Source organism: Thunnus thynnus, chromosome 11 (genome assembly GCF_963924715.1).
Source record: "Thunnus thynnus chromosome 11, fThuThy2.1, whole genome shotgun sequence".
Classification (NCBI taxonomy): domain Eukaryota; kingdom Metazoa; phylum Chordata; class Actinopteri; order Scombriformes; family Scombridae; genus Thunnus; species Thunnus thynnus.
This window is the reverse complement of record NC_089527.1, coordinates 4346593-4367684: the sequence shown is the minus strand read 5'-3', so window position 1 is coordinate 4367684 and position 21092 is coordinate 4346593. Positions and strand designations below refer to the sequence as shown.

At 44.5% G+C, this 21092-nt stretch overlaps 1 protein-coding gene across 1 annotated transcript in view; it reads right to left on the bottom strand.

Annotated features, from left to right (window-relative positions):
- Positions 1-21092, bottom strand: part of col6a3 (collagen, type VI, alpha 3) — a 78262-nt gene that overhangs the window by 16212 nt on the left and 40958 nt on the right. Inside the window, exons 50-70 of the mRNA XM_067602796.1 lie at positions 20388-20987; positions 19522-20115; positions 18688-19287; positions 17822-18415; positions 16988-17587; positions 16123-16716; positions 15289-15888; positions 14423-15016; positions 13589-14188; positions 12723-13316; positions 11889-12488; positions 11023-11616; positions 10189-10788; positions 9324-9917; positions 8496-9095; positions 7637-8230; positions 6782-7402; positions 3906-4517; positions 3155-3772; positions 853-1452; positions 60-671 (exon numbers count right to left, since the gene is read on the bottom strand). Coding sequence (XP_067458897.1) covers positions 60-671; positions 853-1452; positions 3155-3772; positions 3906-4517; positions 6782-7402; positions 7637-8230; positions 8496-9095; positions 9324-9917; positions 10189-10788; positions 11023-11616; positions 11889-12488; positions 12723-13316; positions 13589-14188; positions 14423-15016; positions 15289-15888; positions 16123-16716; positions 16988-17587; positions 17822-18415; positions 18688-19287; positions 19522-20115; positions 20388-20987 — 12615 coding nt within the window. The remainder of the gene's footprint in view (positions 1-59; positions 672-852; positions 1453-3154; positions 3773-3905; positions 4518-6781; positions 7403-7636; positions 8231-8495; positions 9096-9323; positions 9918-10188; positions 10789-11022; positions 11617-11888; positions 12489-12722; positions 13317-13588; positions 14189-14422; positions 15017-15288; positions 15889-16122; positions 16717-16987; positions 17588-17821; positions 18416-18687; positions 19288-19521; positions 20116-20387; positions 20988-21092) is intronic.

The following is a 21092-nucleotide window of genomic DNA, read 5'->3' as shown; positions in this document are numbered from 1 at the left end:
AAAAATGTGAAAGTGCTCAGTGACAAAGTCCACTAGCAAGAAGAAAACACATCTCTTACTTTTAGCAGGTTCTTGCACACCAACACACAGCTTCCCCTTCACTTCATCATCCAAAGTTTCCAGGATTTGCTCATTGAGCTCTGAAAGCTCCGTAAAGGTGCTTGCTCGAGCCACAGTGGAGGACTCGCTTGCTAGGTTTTCTAACTCATTCTCAATGTCACCCACTCCTACAGCAAATATTCTCACACCAGTTTTCTTCAGACCAAGGGCTGCTGTTTTGCTGTCATCAGCTGAGCGTCCTCCAGTGATAACCATTAGGATCTGAGGAGTACCTTCATCCTTCCTACTTCCCTTTTCTTTGGTGAAGTGAACGTTTTGAATGTGGCGAATGGCTGCACCAGTGTTAATTCTTCGTCCACCTTTGTACTCCACTCGTCCAATAGCACTAACAATGTCTTGCCTGTTTCTGTAGGTGTTGAGGTAGAAGGCATCAGTTACGTCTGTGGCATAATGTGCCAGGCCAATCCTCAGGTTGTCTCTCTCAGTGAAGAACAGATCAATTAGGTTGATGATAAACGACATCACTTCATTGAAGTGGTCCTTGCCCAAGTTAATGGAGCCATCCACCAAAAACACTATATCAGCCTTTTTAGATGGAGGCAGGTCTGGTGCTATACGAGAGAAGATGAGACATTGAAGAGGACAGGGTAGAGAAGGGTGGGAACAAGAAAAAATAGAGAGAAACAGTGACGCATTAGCTTTAGCATACTTAGGACACTTGCTTTAGGGTAAAATACATTTTTTAGTATCTGTAATATGGTCTAATATTGTGAAACTTTTTGCACAACTTACTTGTAGCATCATAGATTGTGGGTGGTTCCTCAGGGATGGTCCCACTCAACCTGGCAATAAACCTTTCTTTGATCTGTGGCAGGCCAGGGAATGAAGGAACCTGAAGGACATCCTCTGGTGTAGTGGAAATTTGGGCTAGTTGCCTTGCGTCAGCACCACTAGCTCCAATACCAATGCAGTTGACCCTGGAGCCCTTCAGCAGAGGTCCATAGATAGAAACATCTTGAGGGGAACGTCCACCTGTGAGAACCACAAGATGCTGGGAGGCCTCAGCCAAACGAACACCAGAAGCGGGTTTTAACTCATTCTGTATGACATACTCAATGGCATCGGCCAGATCTGATGACCGACCACCCATTTGACGAAGTCTCTTGATAGCAGAGATAACAGCTGGCTTGTTGTTGTGTGAGTTGAGAGAGAACTCTGTTTTAACTGTGTCTGAGTACTGGACAACAGCCACACGCACTTGATCAGGCTGCACATCAAGTTGTTGGACAGTGTTGAGGATGAAGTCACGGATATGAGCAATACCAGCAGCACCTGTATTGTCTGAGCCATCAATAAGGAAAATAATGTCCTTTCTCCCGAGATTTAAGTTAACTGCAAAATAAGCACAAGAGACAGAGAAATATATTTAATTGTGAAGTATAAAAGAAAAAGTGTTTTGTTGTTGTTGTTGTTTGTTGTAGTTTTTATTCTATCTAACAGAATCAAAACCTGGGGCTTTGTAGTGGTGGACAGAAACTATACCCCCACTCCACCCATGCACCCTGAATAATGAATTTTAATATTCAGTTATATGAAGTATAAAAAACAAAGCTAAAAACCAAATGATGAACCCTAGGGTATTTTTGCTCATTTTTATTCTATTTCCTTCAGTCATAGGCTTATGCATAATCATAATATACATGTCACCGAGGTATGCCATATATTGTTTTTGTCAAGACAAGTAAGGCTATTCAGAAATGCATAGTTTTGCATGTGAGTGGTACTGTACATGTTCTAGGAGAGTTTTTATTAAAAAATAACTACAAATGTAAATTGAAAAATTTTAATTTGTTATCTTTACTAGTGCAGTGTCCATTCAAAATGTATCGGTTCAGAACAGCTTGATTGTTAATTATTTGTCGAGAATCACATATACATGTATCAATTGACAAACGTATCAATTAAAATGATAAGGATTTAACAAATTTAATGGTTTTAATCCAGACAGAAACTTCACCAATGAGACTAAACAGAGGTTGAACCATAAAAGCAGTTTACAGCCTTCTATTGGTTGATTCCATTGCCAATCAAACATGCCTGTGCTCCCACTGGCTAGTTTTACTGCCTCTGCTTCTGTGTTTTTTTTCTGTGTGCACTTGTTCTGCTCTCTTGGGCAGTTTAACTGAGTGAGCCGCGTGCCTTTGTCCTGCTCAGCAATGCAGAGCACAGAAGCCCCACCCCACTGTGATGTGACAATGTCTATATCAAACAGCCCCTGCTTTACTTAGTGGCACTGTCTGTATTTCTGCTCGATGACGCCACGGGCATAAGAAGAAGCAGAAGCAAGGGTGTTTATGAGGTATTTTTATATATTTCTCAAGGACCCCTCATCCAAACAACTTCACACTCGACACTGTGAAGTCGATCACATGAATGGTTGTCAAGATATGCAAAGAACACACATACAGACAGAAAGAGATTCCTTCCTTTATAGTCAGATTAGATATCCATATGTTTTCAGTAAAGCACAAATGTATCCATATATGAATGGATAGAGGAAATTGTCAGTGTCCAGGACTATAAGAACCATGTTGACATTCTGAGCCTTGGTGATGTCTAAAAACATACTAATAGTTTTTATATAAAATACAGACAGCCTGTTTTCATTTATTGTATTACTATCATTGTTTTGCTGATTGTAATTGTTCTGGTCCGCCAGCAAGAGATGAATATGAATTTGAATTTGAATAAGTTATATCACATTTTTGGAGTTTTTTATACTCTATTGAATCTGCTCCACAGAGTCACATTCAGCATTTGCTTCTCAATAGTTTTGGTTTAGACACAGGCATGGATGTAGCTTTAAAAAGATTGATTGTGTTGTGTTTACTGAAGAAAAAGTCACAAATTTGATGATAATGAACCAAAAAGTTGTAAGAGGTTTTTTTTTTTATATGATTTCTATGTGGATTTACTAATGCTTATCCTTTTGAGATTATGGGATGCAGATTTTGACATAAATTGCTTAAAAAAACAGTTAAAAAACAGTTATTGCTTTTAGTACTCGAAGTTAGCTTATGAGAGTGTTTCTTACCTGTGTCCACAGGGGAAGGGACATAGCTACTGATGATATCAGCCGTGGATATTTTTTTGACTGAATCAATGAGTTGCTGCTCCACTCTTGGAAGCTGCTGGAAACTGTCAACTGTATATACAAGTTCGGGCCTCAGGGAAATCTGTTTCAGTTCATCAGTGTCTGCATTCCTTGAGCCAATAGCAAGAGGTGCAATGTGGTTTCTCTTAAGTTGGTCAGCTGGAGTGGATACATCATCTGTAGACTTGCCACCTGTAACTAGAATAAGGAACTGAGGCACACCATCTTCAATGCGGCTTCCTGCTGACCTCTGGTAAATGTTTCTGGAGACCCATTCAAGAGCACGACCTGTGTTTAGACGGTTTCCACCTTTGCTTCGAAGTTTCGTCACAGCCTGGCGTACCTCATCTTTGGTGGAGTATTCATTCAGAAGAAATTCTACTTTTGCGTCATCACTATACTGTACCACTGAAACTCGGACATTATCCAGTCCTACATCCAGCTTCTCCACAACTCTTCTTATCATTTCACGGATGGAAGAGAACTCACTACGCGTTGCTGTCGAGCCGTCAATCAGAAATACGACATCCCTCTTTTCTCCTCTTGCAGGTGTGATTACTGTTTAAAAAGAATGCAAACACAGAAACAATGTATGAATACTAGCTACTGGATTCCTACTATATGAGGATATACAGTATGACTGAAAAAATGAAAAATGATAAATTATGTAAATATATAAGAGTAAAATTACCATCAAAGACTTGAAATTCTGGACGCATCCTGGCAATGTCATCATCTGACAACTCAGTGAGAGTGGTGATTAAGTTTTCTTGGACTGTGTACAGGCCAGGGAGGTCATCTATTGTGTAGGCAAAGTTAGGCACGTATGACACCACCTGGAGCTCTCTAGGGTTAATATCCCTGGTCCCAATGCTGAAGGGAAGAACTCTAGATTGTTTGAGGGAAGATGCTGCACGACTGGTGTCATCTGTTGAAGACCCACTGGAGACGACGATTAAAAACTGTGGTATACCCTCTTGCTTCCTGCTACCTCGTGCTGCTGTTAGAACATCCCGACCGACAAACTCCAAGGCCTGACCCAGGTTTCGTTGTCTTCCACCTCGCTGCCTCATTCCCTTGATGGCATTCAAAACACCTTGTTTGGTTGTATGTGTGTTCAGATACATGTCAACCTGTGCAGAGTCACCATACTGGACCACGCCAATCCGGATCTTACTCTCGCCCACATTGAGACTCTCCACAACCCTGCGGATGAACTCCTGGATGATAGGAAATTCCAGTCCAACACCATCAGATCCATCGACAAGGAAGACGATGTCTTTCCGAGGACCTTGCAACTCAGCTGAAAGAGAAAGAGAAAAGTAATATTAACTTCTGCTAAAGAAATTACAGCGGCAATTACAAACCGAGGTGTGATAGCCTTTTAAAAATTCAGCTTTCCAATAACAGTGTGTGCAATGCTCTTTTGCATCCAACCAGTCTTAGATGTCAGAGCACACTTCACAACATCATGTGTTAGCCACCTGGACTGCACAATTGAGAAAGGAGAGTTTTTACTGACTGAAAACCATCAGTAGAAAACAACAACAAATCCAATAAAAAAATAAATCGTAGGCAAAATGACAATAAGGTGGACACAGAATACCACACTATGGTGGGAAACTGTTTTGGAATGGGATATTGACATATATTTTGGATGTGAATATAAATAAAAAATATTCAAGAGAGAATATCAATATGATTAGAAACAAAATGAGGAACATGAATGAGATTAAAAAGAGAACCAGAGGTTGCTGGCAGTGGGAAAAATGCAGTTCAAGAAGATATCTGCATAAGTTTGTGAGATGAACACTCGTTGCCTTTGTCTTCAAGAATCAAAAATCTTTTCTTGACCAAAAGAGGGAAAGCATATGTGGTTCTCATTTCAAAACAGAAAACTTTTGACTTTTAGGGTTTTCAGTGTTACCAGTGCTACACATGAAAAAATGGTCTTGATTTAACATGTTGTGTATAGAAAATGCACAAACAAGTAATACTGAATGAATAGTGAAATACTAGAGGCAGTGTCATGATCAGCTAACAGAGAAGAAGAAAAAAATAGTATCCTTATGGACTAAGAATTATTAGCAGACATTATTTAAATATATATAAGTATACAACATCCTCTCTTCAATTGCAATCAAGGAGCTAAATCCTACTTAAGGCTGGGTGAAGTGGAAAATACAGCTACCGTAATTGTTGATACAATATAGCAGTGTCTGATGATGATGCATTTCAAGAATACAAAATAAGACATTGCTTTTATTTAAAAATTGGAAAGGATCCCATCACGCATAGAATCCGGCATCTTCCATATTAACCTTGCAATTCTGAGTAATAACTGTCTGATGTCATGAACATAAAGTGTATTTATTTTGTTGTAGCCCAGTGTGTTTGCATGCAGGTAAATTGAAGTAATCATAATGGAAGGCTATGTGCTGTGCAACCATACATCACACCACAAACTGGAGGGTGCAGATTTAAACCTGTTTTAACTTAAAGAGGATTAAGTCATTGTTGATACTGTAGGAACCATCCATATTAATATGTTCAAGCTGCAGAGCCTTTTCCTACCTTTTCTCTGGAATAATCTCCCTGTTGACATTAGACAGTATAATTCTTTGATTACTTAAGGCCCCTGTGCCCGTTACTATTATCTTCCTGTTCTCAGTCTCATTAATCTATTAAGCGTTAGTAATTAAACTCCATATGTGTCCTGCTGACGAGAATACTTCAAACTTTAAAACAGTGAAACATTGAAAACCACTGCATATCTCTGACCCTACATTATTTGTTGTCCAACAAGCACATGAGCATCCGAGCATCCGAGCTATCTCTCTCACTCCTACCTTCTTCCCCCTATGTTATCATTCTTGTCCTCTCTTTTCAATCAGGTTTCCCTGTACTGGACCATTGGCTGTTGTAGGATCTCTCTATTGCCCTTGGCTATTGATACCTAATTCCAGATGTTTCAGATCTGGATTTTCAACATCCAGGAGATTCAGCCTCACCTCTTGCCTCTTTCTCCCTTGTTTGAATGATAGGAATCGAGGGTCTAAAGATGGGGTGTCATATGCAGTACAAATTATGAGTTTGTGACATTGGGCTTTATACATTTGTATACATCAATGCAGATTGTTCCTGCCATAATAACATTAAACTTTTAGTTTATGTGGTATAAAAAACATATGCTGTTTGGAAAGTATGTACATACAAATGTTAAATTACTATTTTTAAAAAAGTTTTATTATATAACTCCTGAATATTTCCTTAAAGCATTTAGTTTGACATTGGTAGCAGAATCATCAAATTTCCAATGGACGTATTCTGAAGGAGAAACAATCATGGTTCTAAGACATCTATGGTCAGACTAATTTCCATATCAATGCAAACAAATCACGTTACACTGCCTAGTTTGACTGAAGCTCTGAACCTCTTTCACCACCTGTGTGAAGTGACCTGACAAACTGCTCGTATTGATGCTATGTCAGCAGAATCCTCAATGTTATTCTCTTTTTGTAGGTGAAAGAGTGTACATTTTCATGGCAGAAGGACCGGTTAACATACCAAGTACAGTTGGTGATTCTGGGGTCAACTCTGAGACAGTTTTCTTGATGTCAACAACGACAACCTCCAAGGAGGACTGAAGTTGCTGTTGGACACTGGGAAGGTCAGGGAATTCGGACACAGATAGAGCATAACTGGGGTCGTAGGATATTTTCTCTAGTTCTTCAGTATCCGATCTCCTGGTTCCGATTGCAAAGGTCATTACTCCCAGCTGTTTGAGAGCAGAAGCTGGTGCATCAACACTGTCAAATGACCTTCCACCACTTAACAATATTAGGACCTGTAGGACTCCTTCCAGTCGCCTGCTTCCGGCAGGGGCCGTGAAGACATTATCTATCAAATACTGCAGAGCTGCTCCAGTGTGGAGGGGTCTTCCACCTTTGTGCCTCAAGCCTCTGACAGAGTCAAGAACCTCGCCCTTTGTGGTGTATGTGTTCAGATAGAATTGGACAGCTGGATCTCTGCTGTACTGAACCACTGAGACACGGTCCATATTGTCATCCACACTGAGTGTCTCTACTACTCTTTGGACAAAGTCTCGCATAGCTGGGAATCCAGTTCTAGTACCATCAGATCCATCCAACAAGAACACAATATCCCTTCCTGGTGCCTTTCTGTCCACTAGAGAACACAAAATTTGAGACATATTTAGTTTCATGAGTCAAACCTTTCCCGCGTGACAGTCAGATGATGAAAGCTGACCTCAATGTTTAAAATTTACTCTATTAATGCTGGCACAAATGATTTTCTCCTAAGTGGCACTGGCTGACTCAAACTCAGTAAAAATACAATTTATTACACTTCAGTTTGCGTCCCACCATGATCTTGGGATGGAAAAATGGGTCACTTTCTTACCAGTTACTGTTGGTGTCATGGGCGTGGCTGTCACTAGCACTGTGCTCATTACAGAGGAGAGCTGTTCTTGGACACTGGGGAGGTCAGTGAAGTCAGACACTGATAGAGTGTAACTAGGGTCATATGATATCTTCTGCAGCTCTCTACTGTCAGAGTTCCTTGTTCCAATACCAATGGCAAAGATGCTCTGCTGTTTGAGAGCAGAGGCTGGGGCATCTACATTGTCAAAAGAACTTCCACCATTTAGCAGGATCAAAATCTGTGGAACACCTTGCAGGCGCCTACTCCCGGAGGAGTTTGTAAAGACGTTGTCTCTGACGTACTGGAGGGCTGCCCCGGTGTTGAGGGGTCTGCCTCCTCTGTGTCTCAGCCCTCTGACCAAATCCACAATATCTTCTCTTGTGGCGTACGTGTTCAGATAGAAATGGACCTCTGCATCTCTGCTGTACTGGACCACAGAGACACGGTCCTTGTTTTGTCCAACATTGAGTTTCTCCACCACTCTCTCAACAAAATCACGCATGGCAGGGAAGCCATTCCTTGTGCCATCAGAACCATCCAAAAGAAACACAATATCCTTTTTGGCAGTGTCCACTGAGAAAAGACAGGAAGACAAAAAATGAAAACCTCTGCAAAAGTACACGTGTGGCCTAATCATCAAGTGGTGGACATGTTTTTTTTAAAGCACCTAGCACTGCCTACTTCAATTATAAACACTTAGAAAGAACACCGCCACTTCCTGTAAAGTGCACACGTTGGACTAAATGAGAATACTACCTCATTTCTTTTATTCCTTCATTGTGAGTGAAACAAGTCAGATAGACATTCAATCCTGCAAAGGTTGTGCTTCTTAACATACCAGGTAAAGTTGGTGATTCTGGGGTGATGTCAACAACCACCGCCTCCACGGAAGACTGAAGTTGTTGTTGGACGCTGGAAAGGTCGGTGAATTCCGACACAGATAGAGCATAACTAGGATCGTAGGATATCATCTGCAATTCTTGGCTATCAAAGCTCCTGCTTCCAATTGCAAAGGTCAAGACTCCCATCTGTTTGAGAGCAGAAGCTGGTGCATCAACACTGTCAAAAGACTTTCCACCACTTAACAATATTAGGACCTGTGGAACTCCTTCCAGGCGCCTACTTCCGGCAGAGGCCGTGAAGACATTATCCCTTAAATACTGGAGAGCTGCACCAGTGTTGAGGGGTCTTCCGCCTTTGTGCCTCAAGCCTCTGACAGTATCAAGAACCTCGCCCTTTGTGGTGTATGTGTTCAAGTAGAACTGGACAGCTGGATCTCTGCTGTACTGAACCACTGAGACACGATCCTTGTTGTCATCCACACTGAGTGTCTCTACTACTCTTTGGACAAAGTCTCGCATAGCTGGGAATCCAGTTCTAGTATCATCAGATCCATCCAGCAAGAACACAAAATCCCTTCCGGGCGGCTTTCTGTACACTAGGGAACACAAATATTGGAAATTATGTGGATTAATTTCTCAATCATTTCCCTTGTGAAAGTCAGATGATGGAAGCTAACCTCAACCTTTACAATTTATTAATGGTGTCACAACAGTTTTGTCTTAGGGGGGACATTCTGACTCAAACTCAGTAAAAATACAACTTCATACATTCCACTTTGCTTCCCACCGTGGTTTTGGGATGGAAAAATTGGTCATTTTCTTACCAGTTACTGTTGGTGTCATGCGCGTGGCCCTCACTAACACTGTGCTCATCACAGAAGAGAGCCGTTCTTGGACACTTTGCAGGTCAGTGAACTCAGGCACTAAAAGAGCATAACTAGGATCATACGATATCTTCTGCAACTCTCTAATATCAGAGTTCCTTGTTCCAATGCCAATGACAAAAATACCCTGCTGTTTGAGAGCAGAGGCTGGGGCATCTACATTGTCAAAAGAACTTCCACCATTTAGCAGGATCAACATCTGTGGAACACCTTGCAGGCGCCTACTCCCGGAGGAGTTTGTAAAGACGTTGTCCCTGACGTACTGGAGGGCTGCCCCGGTGTTGAGGGGTCTGCCTCCTCTGTGTTTCAGCCCTCTGACCGAATCCACAATATCCTCTCTTGTGGTGTACGTGTTCAGATAGAAATGGACCTCTGCATCTCTGCTGTACTGGACCACAGAGACACGGTCTTTGTTTTGTCCCACATTGAGTTTCTCCACCACTCTCTCAACAAAATCACGCATGGCAGGGAAGCCATTCCTTGTGCCATCGGAACCGTCCAGAAGGAATACGATATCCTTTTTGGCAGTGTCAACTGAGGAAAAGACAGGAAGACAAACAATAAAAACCTCTGCAAAAAGTACGCTCGTGGCCTGATCATCAATTGGTGGGCGTGTTTTTTTGAAAGCGCCTAGCACTGCCTACTTCAATTTTAAAGACTTGGAAAGCACACCGCCACCTTTCTTTAAATGCACACATGGAGCTAAACAAGTATCACACTTCATGACTTTCTTTCCTCCCTTCTAGTTAAAAAGAAGTCAGATAGCCTTTCAAGCCAGCAAGAGGATGTGCTTTTGTTGACATACCAGGTACAGTTGGTGACTCTGGGGTGACGTCAACAACCACAGCTTCCACGGAAGACTGAAGTTGTTGTTGGACACTGGGAAGGTCAGTGAATTCAGACACAGATAGAGCATAACTGGGGTCGTAGGATATCTTCTGCAGTTCTTTGCTATCAGAGCTCCTGGTTCCGATTGCAAAGGTCAAGACTCCCAGCTGTTTGAGAGCAGAAGCTGGTTCATCAACACTGTCAAAAGACCTTCCACCACTTAACAATATCAGCACCTGTGGGACTCCTTCCAGGCGCCTGCTTCCGGCAGAGGCCGTGAAGACATTATCCCTCACGAACTGGAGAGCTGCTCCAGTGTTGAGGGGTCTTCCGCCTCTGTGCCTCAAACCTTTAACAGTGTCAAGGACCTCGCCCTTTGTGGTGTACGTGTTCAGATAGAACTGGACAGCTGGATCTCTGCTGTACTGAACCACTGAGACACGGTCCTTGTTGTCATCCACACTGAGTGTCTCTACTACTCTTTGGACAAAGTCTCGCATAGCTGGGAATCCAGTTCTAGTACCATCAGATCCATCCAACAAGAACACAACATCCCTTCCTGGTGCCTTTCTGTCCACTAGGGAACACAAAATTTGAGACATATTTAGTTTCATGTGTCAAACCTTTCCCGTGTGAAAGTCAGATGATGAAAGCTGACCTCAACCTTTACGATTTACTCTATTAATGCTGGCACAAATGATTTTCTCCTAAGTGGCACTGGCTGACTCAAACTCAGTAAAAATACAATTTATTACACTTCAGTTTGCGTCCCACCATGATCGTGGGATGGAAAAATGGGTCACTTTCTTACCAGTTACTGTTGGTGTCATGGGCGTGGCCCTCACTAGCACTGTGCTCATTACAGAGGAGAGCTGTTCTTGGACACTGGGGAGGTCAGTGAAGTCAGACACTGATAGAGCGTAACTAGGGTCATATGATATCTTCTGCAGCTCTCTACTGTCAGAGTTCCTTGTTCCAATGCCGATGGCAAAGATGCCCTGCTGTTTGAGAGCAGAGGCTGGGGCATCTACATTGTCAAAAGAACTTCCACCATTTAGCAGGATCAACATCTGTGGAACACCTTGCAGGCGCCTACTCCCGGAGGAGTTTGTAAAGACGTTGTCCCTGACGTACTGGAGGGCTGCCCCGGTGTTGAGGGGTCTGCCTCCTTTGTGTTTCAGCCCTCTGACCGAATCCACAATATCCTCTCTGGTGGTGTACGTGTTCAGATAGAAATGGACCTCTGCATCTCTGCTGTACTGGACCACAGAGACACGGTCTTTGTTTTGTCCCACATTGAGTTTCTCCACCACTCTCTCAACAAAATCACGCATGGCAGGGAAGCCATTCCTTGTGCCATCGGAACCATCCAGAAGGAATACGATATCCTTTTTGGCAGTGTCAACTGAGAAAAAGACAGGAAGACAAACAATAAAAACCTCTGCAAAAAGCACGCTCGTGGCCTGATCATCAATTGGTGGGCGTGTTTTTTTGAAAGCGCCTAGCACTGCCTACTTCAATTTTAAAGACTTGGAAAGCACACCGCCACCTTTCTTTAAATGCACACATGGAGCTAAACAAGTATCACACTTCATGACTTTCTTTCCTTCCTTCTAGTTAAAAAAAAAGTCAGACAGCCCTTCAAGCCAGCAAGAGGATGTGCTTTTGTTGACATACCAGATACAGTTGGTGACTCTGGGGTGACGTCAACAACCACAGCTTCCACGGAAGACTGAAGTTGTTGTTGGACACTGGGAAGGTCAGTGAATTCAGACACAGATAGAGCATAACTGGGGTCGTAGGATATCTTCTGCAGTTCTTTGCTATCAGAGCTCCTGGTTCCGATTGCAAAGGTCAAGACTCCCAGCTGTTTGAGAGCAGAAGCTGGTTCATCAACACTGTCAAAAGACCTTCCACCACTTAACAATATCAGCACCTGTGGGACTCCTTCCAGGCGCCTGCTTCCGGCAGAGGCCGTGAAGACATTATCCCTCACGAACTGGAGAGCTGCTCCAGTGTTGAGGGGTCTTCCGCCTTTGTGCCTCAAACCTTTAACAGTGTCAAGGACCTCGCCCTTTGTGGTGTACGTGTTCAGATAGAACTGGACAGCTGGATCTCTGCTGTACTGAACCACTGAGACACGGTCCTTGTTGTCATCCACACTGAGTGTCTCTACTACTCTTTGGACAAAGTCTCGCATAGCTGGGAATCCAGTTCTAGTACCATCAGATCCATCCAACAAGAACACAACATCCCTTCCTGGTGCCTTTCTGTCCACTAGGGAACACAAAATTTGAGACATATTTAGTTTCATGTGTCAAACCTTTCCCGTGTGAAAGTCAGATGATGAAAGCTGACCTCAACCTTTACGATTTACTCTATTAATGCTGGCACAAATGATTTTCTCCTAAGTGGCACTGGCTGACTCAAACTCAGTAAAAATACAATTTATTACACTTCAGTTTGCGTCCCACCATGATCGTGGGATGGAAAAATGGGTCACTTTCTTACCAGTTACTGTTGGTGTCATGGGCGTGGCCCTCACTAGCACTGTGCTCATTACAGAGGAGAGCTGTTCTTGGACACTGGGGAGGTCAGTGAAGTCAGACACTGATAGAGCGTAACTAGGGTCATATGATATCTTCCGCAGCTCTCTACTGTCAGAGTTCCTTGTTCCAATGCCGATGGCAAAGATGCCCTGCTGTTTGAGAGCAGAGGCTGGGGCATCTACATTGTCAAAAGAACTTCCACCATTTAGCAGGATCAACATCTGTGGAACACCTTGCAGGCGCCTACTCCCGGAGGAGTTTGTAAAGACGTTGTCCCTGACGTACTGGAGGGCTGCCCCGGTGTTGAGGGGTCTGCCTCCTTTGTGTTTCAGCCCTCTGACCGAATCCACAATATCCTCTCTGGTGGTGTACGTGTTCAGATAGAAATGGACCTCTGCATCTCTGCTGTACTGGACCACAGAGACACGGTCTTTGTTTTGTCCCACATTGAGTTTCTCCACCACTCTCTCAACAAAATCACGCATGGCAGGGAAGCCATTCCTTGTGCCATCGGAACCATCCAGAAGGAATACGATATCCTTTTTGGCAGTGTCAACTGAGAAAAAGACAGGAAGACAAACAATAAAAACCTCTGCAAAAAGCACGCTCGTGGCCTGATCATCAATTGGTGGGCGTGTTTTTTTGAAAGCGCCTAGCACTGCCTACTTCAATTTTAAAGACTTGGAAAGCACACCGCCACCTTTCTTTAAATGCACACATGGAGCTAAACAAGTATCACACTTCATGACTTTCTTTCCTTCCTTCTAGTTAAAAAAAAAGTCAGACAGCCCTTCAAGCCAGCAAGAGGATGTGCTTTTGTTGACATACCAGGTACAGTTGGTGACTCTGGGGTGACGTCAACAACCACAGCTTCCACGGAAGACTGAAGTTGTTGTTGGACACTGGGAAGGTCAGTGAATTCAGACACAGATAGAGCATAACTGGGGTCGTAGGATATCTTCTGCAGTTCTTTGCTATCAGAGCTCCTGGTTCCGATTGCAAAGGTCAAGACTCCCAGCTGTTTGAGAGCAGAAGCTGGTTCATCAACACTGTCAAAAGACCTTCCACCACTTAACAATATCAGCACCTGTGGGACTCCTTCCAGGCGCCTGCTTCCGGCAGAGGCCGTGAAGACATTATCCCTCACGAACTGGAGAGCTGCTCCAGTGTTGAGGGGTCTTCCGCCTTTGTGCCTCAAACCTTTAACAGTGTCAAGGACCTCGCCCTTTGTGGTGTACGTGTTCAGATAGAACTGGACAGCTGGATCTCTGCTGTACTGAACCACTGAGACACGGTCCTTGTTGTCATCCACACTGAGTGTCTCTACTACTCTTTGGACAAAGTCTCGCATAGCTGGGAATCCAGTTCTAGTACCATCAGATCCATCCAACAAGAACACAACATCCCTTCCTGGTGCCTTTCTGTCCACTAGGGAACACAAAATTTGAGACATATTTAGTTTCATGTGTCAAACCTTTCCCGTGTGAAAGTCAGATGATGAAAGCTGACCTCAACCTTTACGATTTACTCTATTAATGCTGGCACAAATGATTTTCTCCTAAGTGGCACTGGCTGACTCAAACTCAGTAAAAATACAATTTATTACACTTCAGTTTGCGTCCCACCATGATCGTGGGATGGAAAAATGGGTCACTTTCTTACCAGTTACTGTTGGTGTCATGGGCGTGGCCCTCACTAGCACTGTGCTCATTACAGAGGAGAGCTGTTCTTGGACACTGGGGAGGTCAGTGAAGTCAGACACTGATAGAGCGTAACTAGGGTCATATGATATCTTCTGCAGCTCTCTACTGTCAGAGTTCCTTGTTCCAATGCCGATGGCAAAGATGCCCTGCTGTTTGAGAGCAGAGGCTGGGGCATCTACATTGTCAAAAGAACTTCCACCATTTAGCAGGATCAACATCTGTGGAACACCTTGCAGGCGCCTACTCCCGGAGGAGTTTGTAAAGACGTTGTCCCTGACGTACTGGAGGGCTGCCCCGGTGTTGAGGGGTCTGCCTCCTTTGTGTTTCAGCCCTCTGACCGAATCCACAATATCCTCTCTGGTGGTGTACGTGTTCAGATAGAAATGGACCTCTGCATCTCTGCTGTACTGGACCACAGAGACACGGTCTTTGTTTTGTCCCACATTGAGTTTCTCCACCACTCTCTCAACAAAATCACGCATGGCAGGGAAGCCATTCCTTGTGCCATCGGAACCATCCAGAAGGAATACGATATCCTTTTTGGCAGTGTCAACTGAGAAAAAGACAGGAAGACAAACAATAAAAACCTCTGCAAAAAGCACGCTCGTGGCCTGATCATCAATTGGTGGGCGTGTTTTTTTGAAAGCGCCTAGCACTGCCTACTTCAATTTTAAAGACTTGGAAAGCACACCGCCACCTTTCTTTAAATGCACACATGGAGCTAAACAAGTATCACACTTCATGACTTTCTTTCCTTCCTTCTAGTTAAAAAAAAAGTCAGACAGCCCTTCAAGCCAGCAAGAGGATGTGCTTTTGTTGACATACCAGGTACAGTTGGTGACTCTGGGGTGACGTCAACAACCACAGCTTCCACGGAAGACTGAAGTTGTTGTTGGACACTGGGAAGGTCAGTGAATTCAGACACAGATAGAGCATAACTGGGGTCGTAGGATATCTTCTGCAGTTCTTTGCTATCAGAGCTCCTGGTTCCGATTGCAAAGGTCAAGACTCCCAGCTGTTTGAGAGCAGAAGCTGGTTCATCAACACTGTCAAAAGACCTTCCACCACTTAACAATATCAGCACCTGTGGGACTCCTTCCAGGCGCCTGCTTCCGGCAGAGGCCGTGAAGACATTATCCCTCACGAACTGGAGAGCTGCTCCAGTGTTGAGGGGTCTTCCGCCTTTGTGCCTCAAACCTTTAACAGTGTCAAGGACCTCGCCCTTTGTGGTGTACGTGTTCAGATAGAACTGGACAGCTGGATCTCTGCTGTACTGAACCACTGAGACACGGTCCTTGTTGTCATCCACACTGAGTGTCTCTACTACTCTTTGGACAAAGTCTCGCATAGCTGGGAATCCAGTTCTAGTACCATCAGATCCATCCAACAAGAACACAACATCCCTTCCTGGTGCCTTTCTGTCCACTAGGGAACACAAAATTTGAGACATATTTAGTTTCATGTGTCAAACCTTTCCCGTGTGAAAGTCAGATGATGAAAGCTGACCTCAACCTTTACGATTTACTCTATTAATGCTGGCACAAATGATTTTCTCCTAAGTGGCACTGGCTGACTCAAACTCAGTAAAAATACAATTTATTACACTTCAGTTTGCGTCCCACCATGATCGTGGGATGGAAAAATGGGTCACTTTCTTACCAGTTACTGTTGGTGTCATGGGCGTGGCCCTCACTAGCACTGTGCTCATTACAGAGGAGAGCTGTTCTTGGACACTGGGGAGGTCAGTGAAGTCAGACACTGATAGAGCGTAACTAGGGTCATATGATATCTTCTGCAGCTCTCTACTGTCAGAGTTCCTTGTTCCAATGCCGATGGCAAAGATGCCCTGCTGTTTGAGAGCAGAGGCTGGGGCATCTACATTGTCAAAAGAACTTCCACCATTTAGCAGGATCAACATCTGTGGAACACCTTGCAGGCGCCTACTCCCGGAGGAGTTTGTAAAGACGTTGTCCCTGACGTACTGGAGGGCTGCCCCGGTGTTGAGGGGTCTGCCTCCTTTGTGTTTCAGCCCTCTGACCGAATCCACAATATCCTCTCTGGTGGTGTACGTGTTCAGATAGAAATGGACCTCTGCATCTCTGCTGTACTGGACCACAGAGACACGGTCTTTGTTTTGTCCCACATTGAGTTTCTCCACCACTCTCTCAACAAAATCACGCATGGCAGGGAAGCCATTCCTTGTGCCATCGGAACCATCCAGAAGGAATACGATATCCTTTTTGGCAGTGTCAACTGAGAAAAAGACAGGAAGACAAACAATAAAAACCTCTGCAAAAAGCACGCTCGTGGCCTGATCATCAATTGGTGGGCGTGTTTTTTTGAAAGCGCCTAGCACTGCCTACTTCAATTTTAAAGACTTGGAAAGCACACCGCCACCTTTCTTTAAATGCACACATGGAACTAAACAAGTATCACACTTCATGACTTTCTTTCCTTCCTTCTAGTTAAAAAGAAGTCAGATAGCCCTTCAAGCCAGCAAGAGGATGTGCTTTTGTTGACATACCAGGTACAGTTGGTGACTCTGGGGTGACGTCAACAACCACAGCTTCCACGGAAGACTGAAGTTGTTGTTGGACACTGGGAAGGTCAGTGAATTCAGACACAGATAGAGCATAACTGGGGTCGTAGGATATCTTCTGCAGTTCTTTGCTATCAGAGCTCCTGGTTCCGATTGCAAAGGTCAAGACTCCCAGCTGTTTGAGAGCAGAAGCTGGTTCATCAACACTGTCAAAAGACCTTCCACCACTTAACAATATCAGCACCTGTGGGACTCCTTCCAGGCGCCTGCTTCCGGCAGAGGCCGTGAAGACATTATCCCTCACGAACTGGAGAGCTGCTCCAGTGTTGAGGGGTCTTCCGCCTTTGTGCCTCAAACCTTTAACAGTGTCAAGGACCTCGCCCTTTGTGGTGTACGTGTTCAGATAGAACTGGACAGCTGGATCTCTGCTGTACTGAACCACTGAGACACGGTCCTTGTTGTCATCCACACTGAGTGTCTCTACTACTCTTTGGACAAAGTCTCGCATAGCTGGGAATCCAGTTCTAGTACCATCAGATCCATCCAACAAGAACACAACATCCCTTCCTGGTGCCTTTCTGTCCACTAGGGAACACAAAATTTGAGACATATTTAGTTTCATGTGTCAAACCTTTCCCGTGTGAAAGTCAGATGATGAAAGCTGACCTCAACCTTTACGATTTACTCTATTAATGCTGGCACAAATGATTTTCTCCTAAGTGGCACTGGCTGACTCAAACTCAGTAAAAATACAATTTATTACACTTCAGTTTGCGTCCCACCATGATCGTGGGATGGAAAAATGGGTCACTTTCTTACCAGTTACTGTTGGTGTCATGGGCGTGGCCCTCACTAGCACTGTGCTCATTACAGAGGAGAGCTGTTCTTGGACACTGGGGAGGTCAGTGAAGTCAGACACTGATAGAGCGTAACTAGGGTCATATGATATCTTCCGCAGCTCTCTACTGTCAGAGTTCCTTGTTCCAATGCCGATGGCAAAGATGCCCTGCTGTTTGAGAGCAGAGGCTGGGGCATCTACATTGTCAAAAGAACTTCCACCATTTAGCAGGATCAACATCTGTGGAACACCTTGCAGGCGCCTACTCCCGGAGGAGTTTGTAAAGACGTTGTCCCTGACGTACTGGAGGGCTGCCCCGGTGTTGAGGGGTCTGCCTCCTTTGTGTTTCAGCCCTCTGACCGAATCCACAATATCCTCTCTGGTGGTGTACGTGTTCAGATAGAAATGGACCTCTGCATCTCTGCTGTACTGGACCACAGAGACACGGTCTTTGTTTTGTCCCACATTGAGTTTCTCCACCACTCTCTCAACAAAATCACGCATGGCAGGGAAGCCATTCCTTGTGCCATCGGAACCATCCAGAAGGAATACGATATCCTTTTTGGCAGTGTCAACTGAGAAAAAGACAGGAAGACAAACAATAAAAACCTCTGCAAAAAGCACGCTCGTGGCCTGATCATCAATTGGTGGGCGTGTTTTTTTGAAAGCGCCTAGCACTGCCTACTTCAATTTTAAAGACTTGGAAAGCACACCGCCACCTTTCTTTAAATGCACACATGGAGCTAAACAAGTATCACACTTCATGACTTTCTTTCCTTCCTTCTAGTTAAAAAAAAAGTCAGACAGCCCTTCAAGCCAGCAAGAGGATGTGCTTTTGTTGACATACCAGGTACAGTTGGTGACTCTGGGGTGACGTCAACAACCACAGCTTCCACGGAAGACTGAAGTTGTTGTTGGACACTGGGAAGGTCAGTGAATTCAGACACAGATAGAGCATAACTGGGGTCGTAGGATATCTTCTGCAGTTCTTTGCTATCAGAGCTCCTGGTTCCGATTGCAAAGGTCAAGACTCCCAGCTGTTTGAGAGCAGAAGCTGGTTCATCAACACTGTCAAAAGACCTTCCACCACTTAACAATATCAGCACCTGTGGGACTCCTTCCAGGCGCCTGCTTCCGGCAGAGGCCGTGAAGACATTATCCCTCACGAACTGGAGAGCTGCTCCAGTGTTGAGGGGTCTTCCGCCTTTGTGCCTCAAACCTTTAACAGTGTCAAGGACCTCGCCCTTTGTGGTGTACGTGTTCAGATAGAACTGGACAGCTGGATCTCTGCTGTACTGAACCACTGAGACACGGTCCTTGTTGTCATCCACACTGAGTGTCTCTACTACTCTTTGGACAAAGTCTCGCATAGCTGGGAATCCAGTTCTAGTACCATCAGATCCATCCAACAAGAACACAACATCCCTTCCTGGTGCCTTTCTGTCCACTAGGGAACACAAAATTTGAGACATATTTAGTTTCATGTGTCAAACCTTTCCCGTGTGAAAGTCAGATGATGAAAGCTGACCTCAACCTTTACGATTTACTCTATTAATGCTGGCACAAATGATTTTCTCCTAAGTGGCACTGGCTGACTCAAACTCAGTAAAAATACAATTTATTACACTTCAGTTTGCGTCCCACCATGATCGTGGGATGGAAAAATGGGTCACTTTCTTACCAGTTACTGTTGGTGTCATGGGCGTGGCCCTCACTAGCACTGTGCTCATTACAGAGGAGAGCTGTTCTTGGACACTGGGGAGGTCAGTGAAGTCAGACACTGATAGAGCGTAACTAGGGTCATATGATATCTTCTGCAGCTCTCTACTGTCAGAGTTCCTTGTTCCAATGCCGATGGCAAAGATGCCCTGCTGTTTGAGAGCAGAGGCTGGGGCATCTACATTGTCAAAAGAACTTCCACCATTTAGCAGGATCAACATCTGTGGAACACCTTGCAGGCGCCTACTCCCGGAGGAGTTTGTAAAGACGTTGTCCCTGACGTACTGGAGGGCTGCCCCGGTGTTGAGGGGTCTGCCTCCTTTGTGTTTCAGCCCTCTGACCGAATCCACAATATCCTCTCTGGTGGTGTACGTGTTCAGATAGAAATGGACCTCTGCATCTCTGCTGTACTGGACCACAGAGACACGGTCTTTGTTTTGTCCCACATTGAGTTTCTCCACCACTCTCTCAACAAAATCACGCATGGCAGGGAAGCCATTCCTTGTGCCATCGGAACCATCCAGAAGGAATACGATATCCTTTTTGGCAGTGTCAACTGAGAAAAAGACAGGAAGACAAACAATAAAAACCTCTGCAAAAAGCACGCTCGTGGCCTGATCATCAATTGGTGGGCGTGTTTTTTTGAAAGCGCCTAGCACTGCCTACTTCAATTTTAAAGACTTGGAAAGCACACCGCCACCTTTCTTTAAATGCACACATGGAGCTAAACAAGTATCACACTTCATGACTTTCTTTCCTTCCTTCTAGTTAAAAAAAAAGTCAGACAGCCCTTCAAGCCAGCAAGAGGATGTGCTTTTGTTGACATACCAGGTACAGTTGGTGACTCTGGGGTGACGTCAACAACCACAGCTTCCACGGAAGACTGAAGTTGTTGTTGGACACTGGGAAGGTCAGTGAATTCAGACACAGATAGAGCATAACTGGGGTCGTAGGATATCTTCTGCAGTTCTTTGCTATCAGAGCTCCTGGTTCCGATTGCAAAGGTCAAGACTCCCAGCTGTTTGAGAGCAGAAGCTGGTTCATCAACACTGTCAAAAGACCTTCCACCACTTAACAATATCAGCACCTGTGGGACTCCTTCCAGGCGCCTGCTTCCGGCAGAGGCCGTGAAGACATTATCCCTCACGAACTGGAGAGCTGCTCCAGTGTTGAGGGGTCTTCCGCCTTTGTGCCTCAAACCTTTAACAGTGTCAAGGACCTCGCCCTTTGTGGTGTACGTGTTCAGATAGAACTGGACAGCTGGATCTCTGCTGTACTGAACCACTGAGACACGGTCCTTGTTGTCATCCACACTGAGTGTCTCTACTACTCTTTGGACAAAGTCTCGCATAGCTGGGAATCCAGTTCTAGTACCATCAGATCCATCCAACAAGAACACAACATCCCTTCCTGGTGCCTTTCTGTCCACTAGGGAACACAAAATTTGAGACATATTTAGTTTCATGTGTCAAACCTTTCCCGTGTGAAAGTCAGATGATGAAAGCTGACCTCAACCTTTACGATTTACTCTAT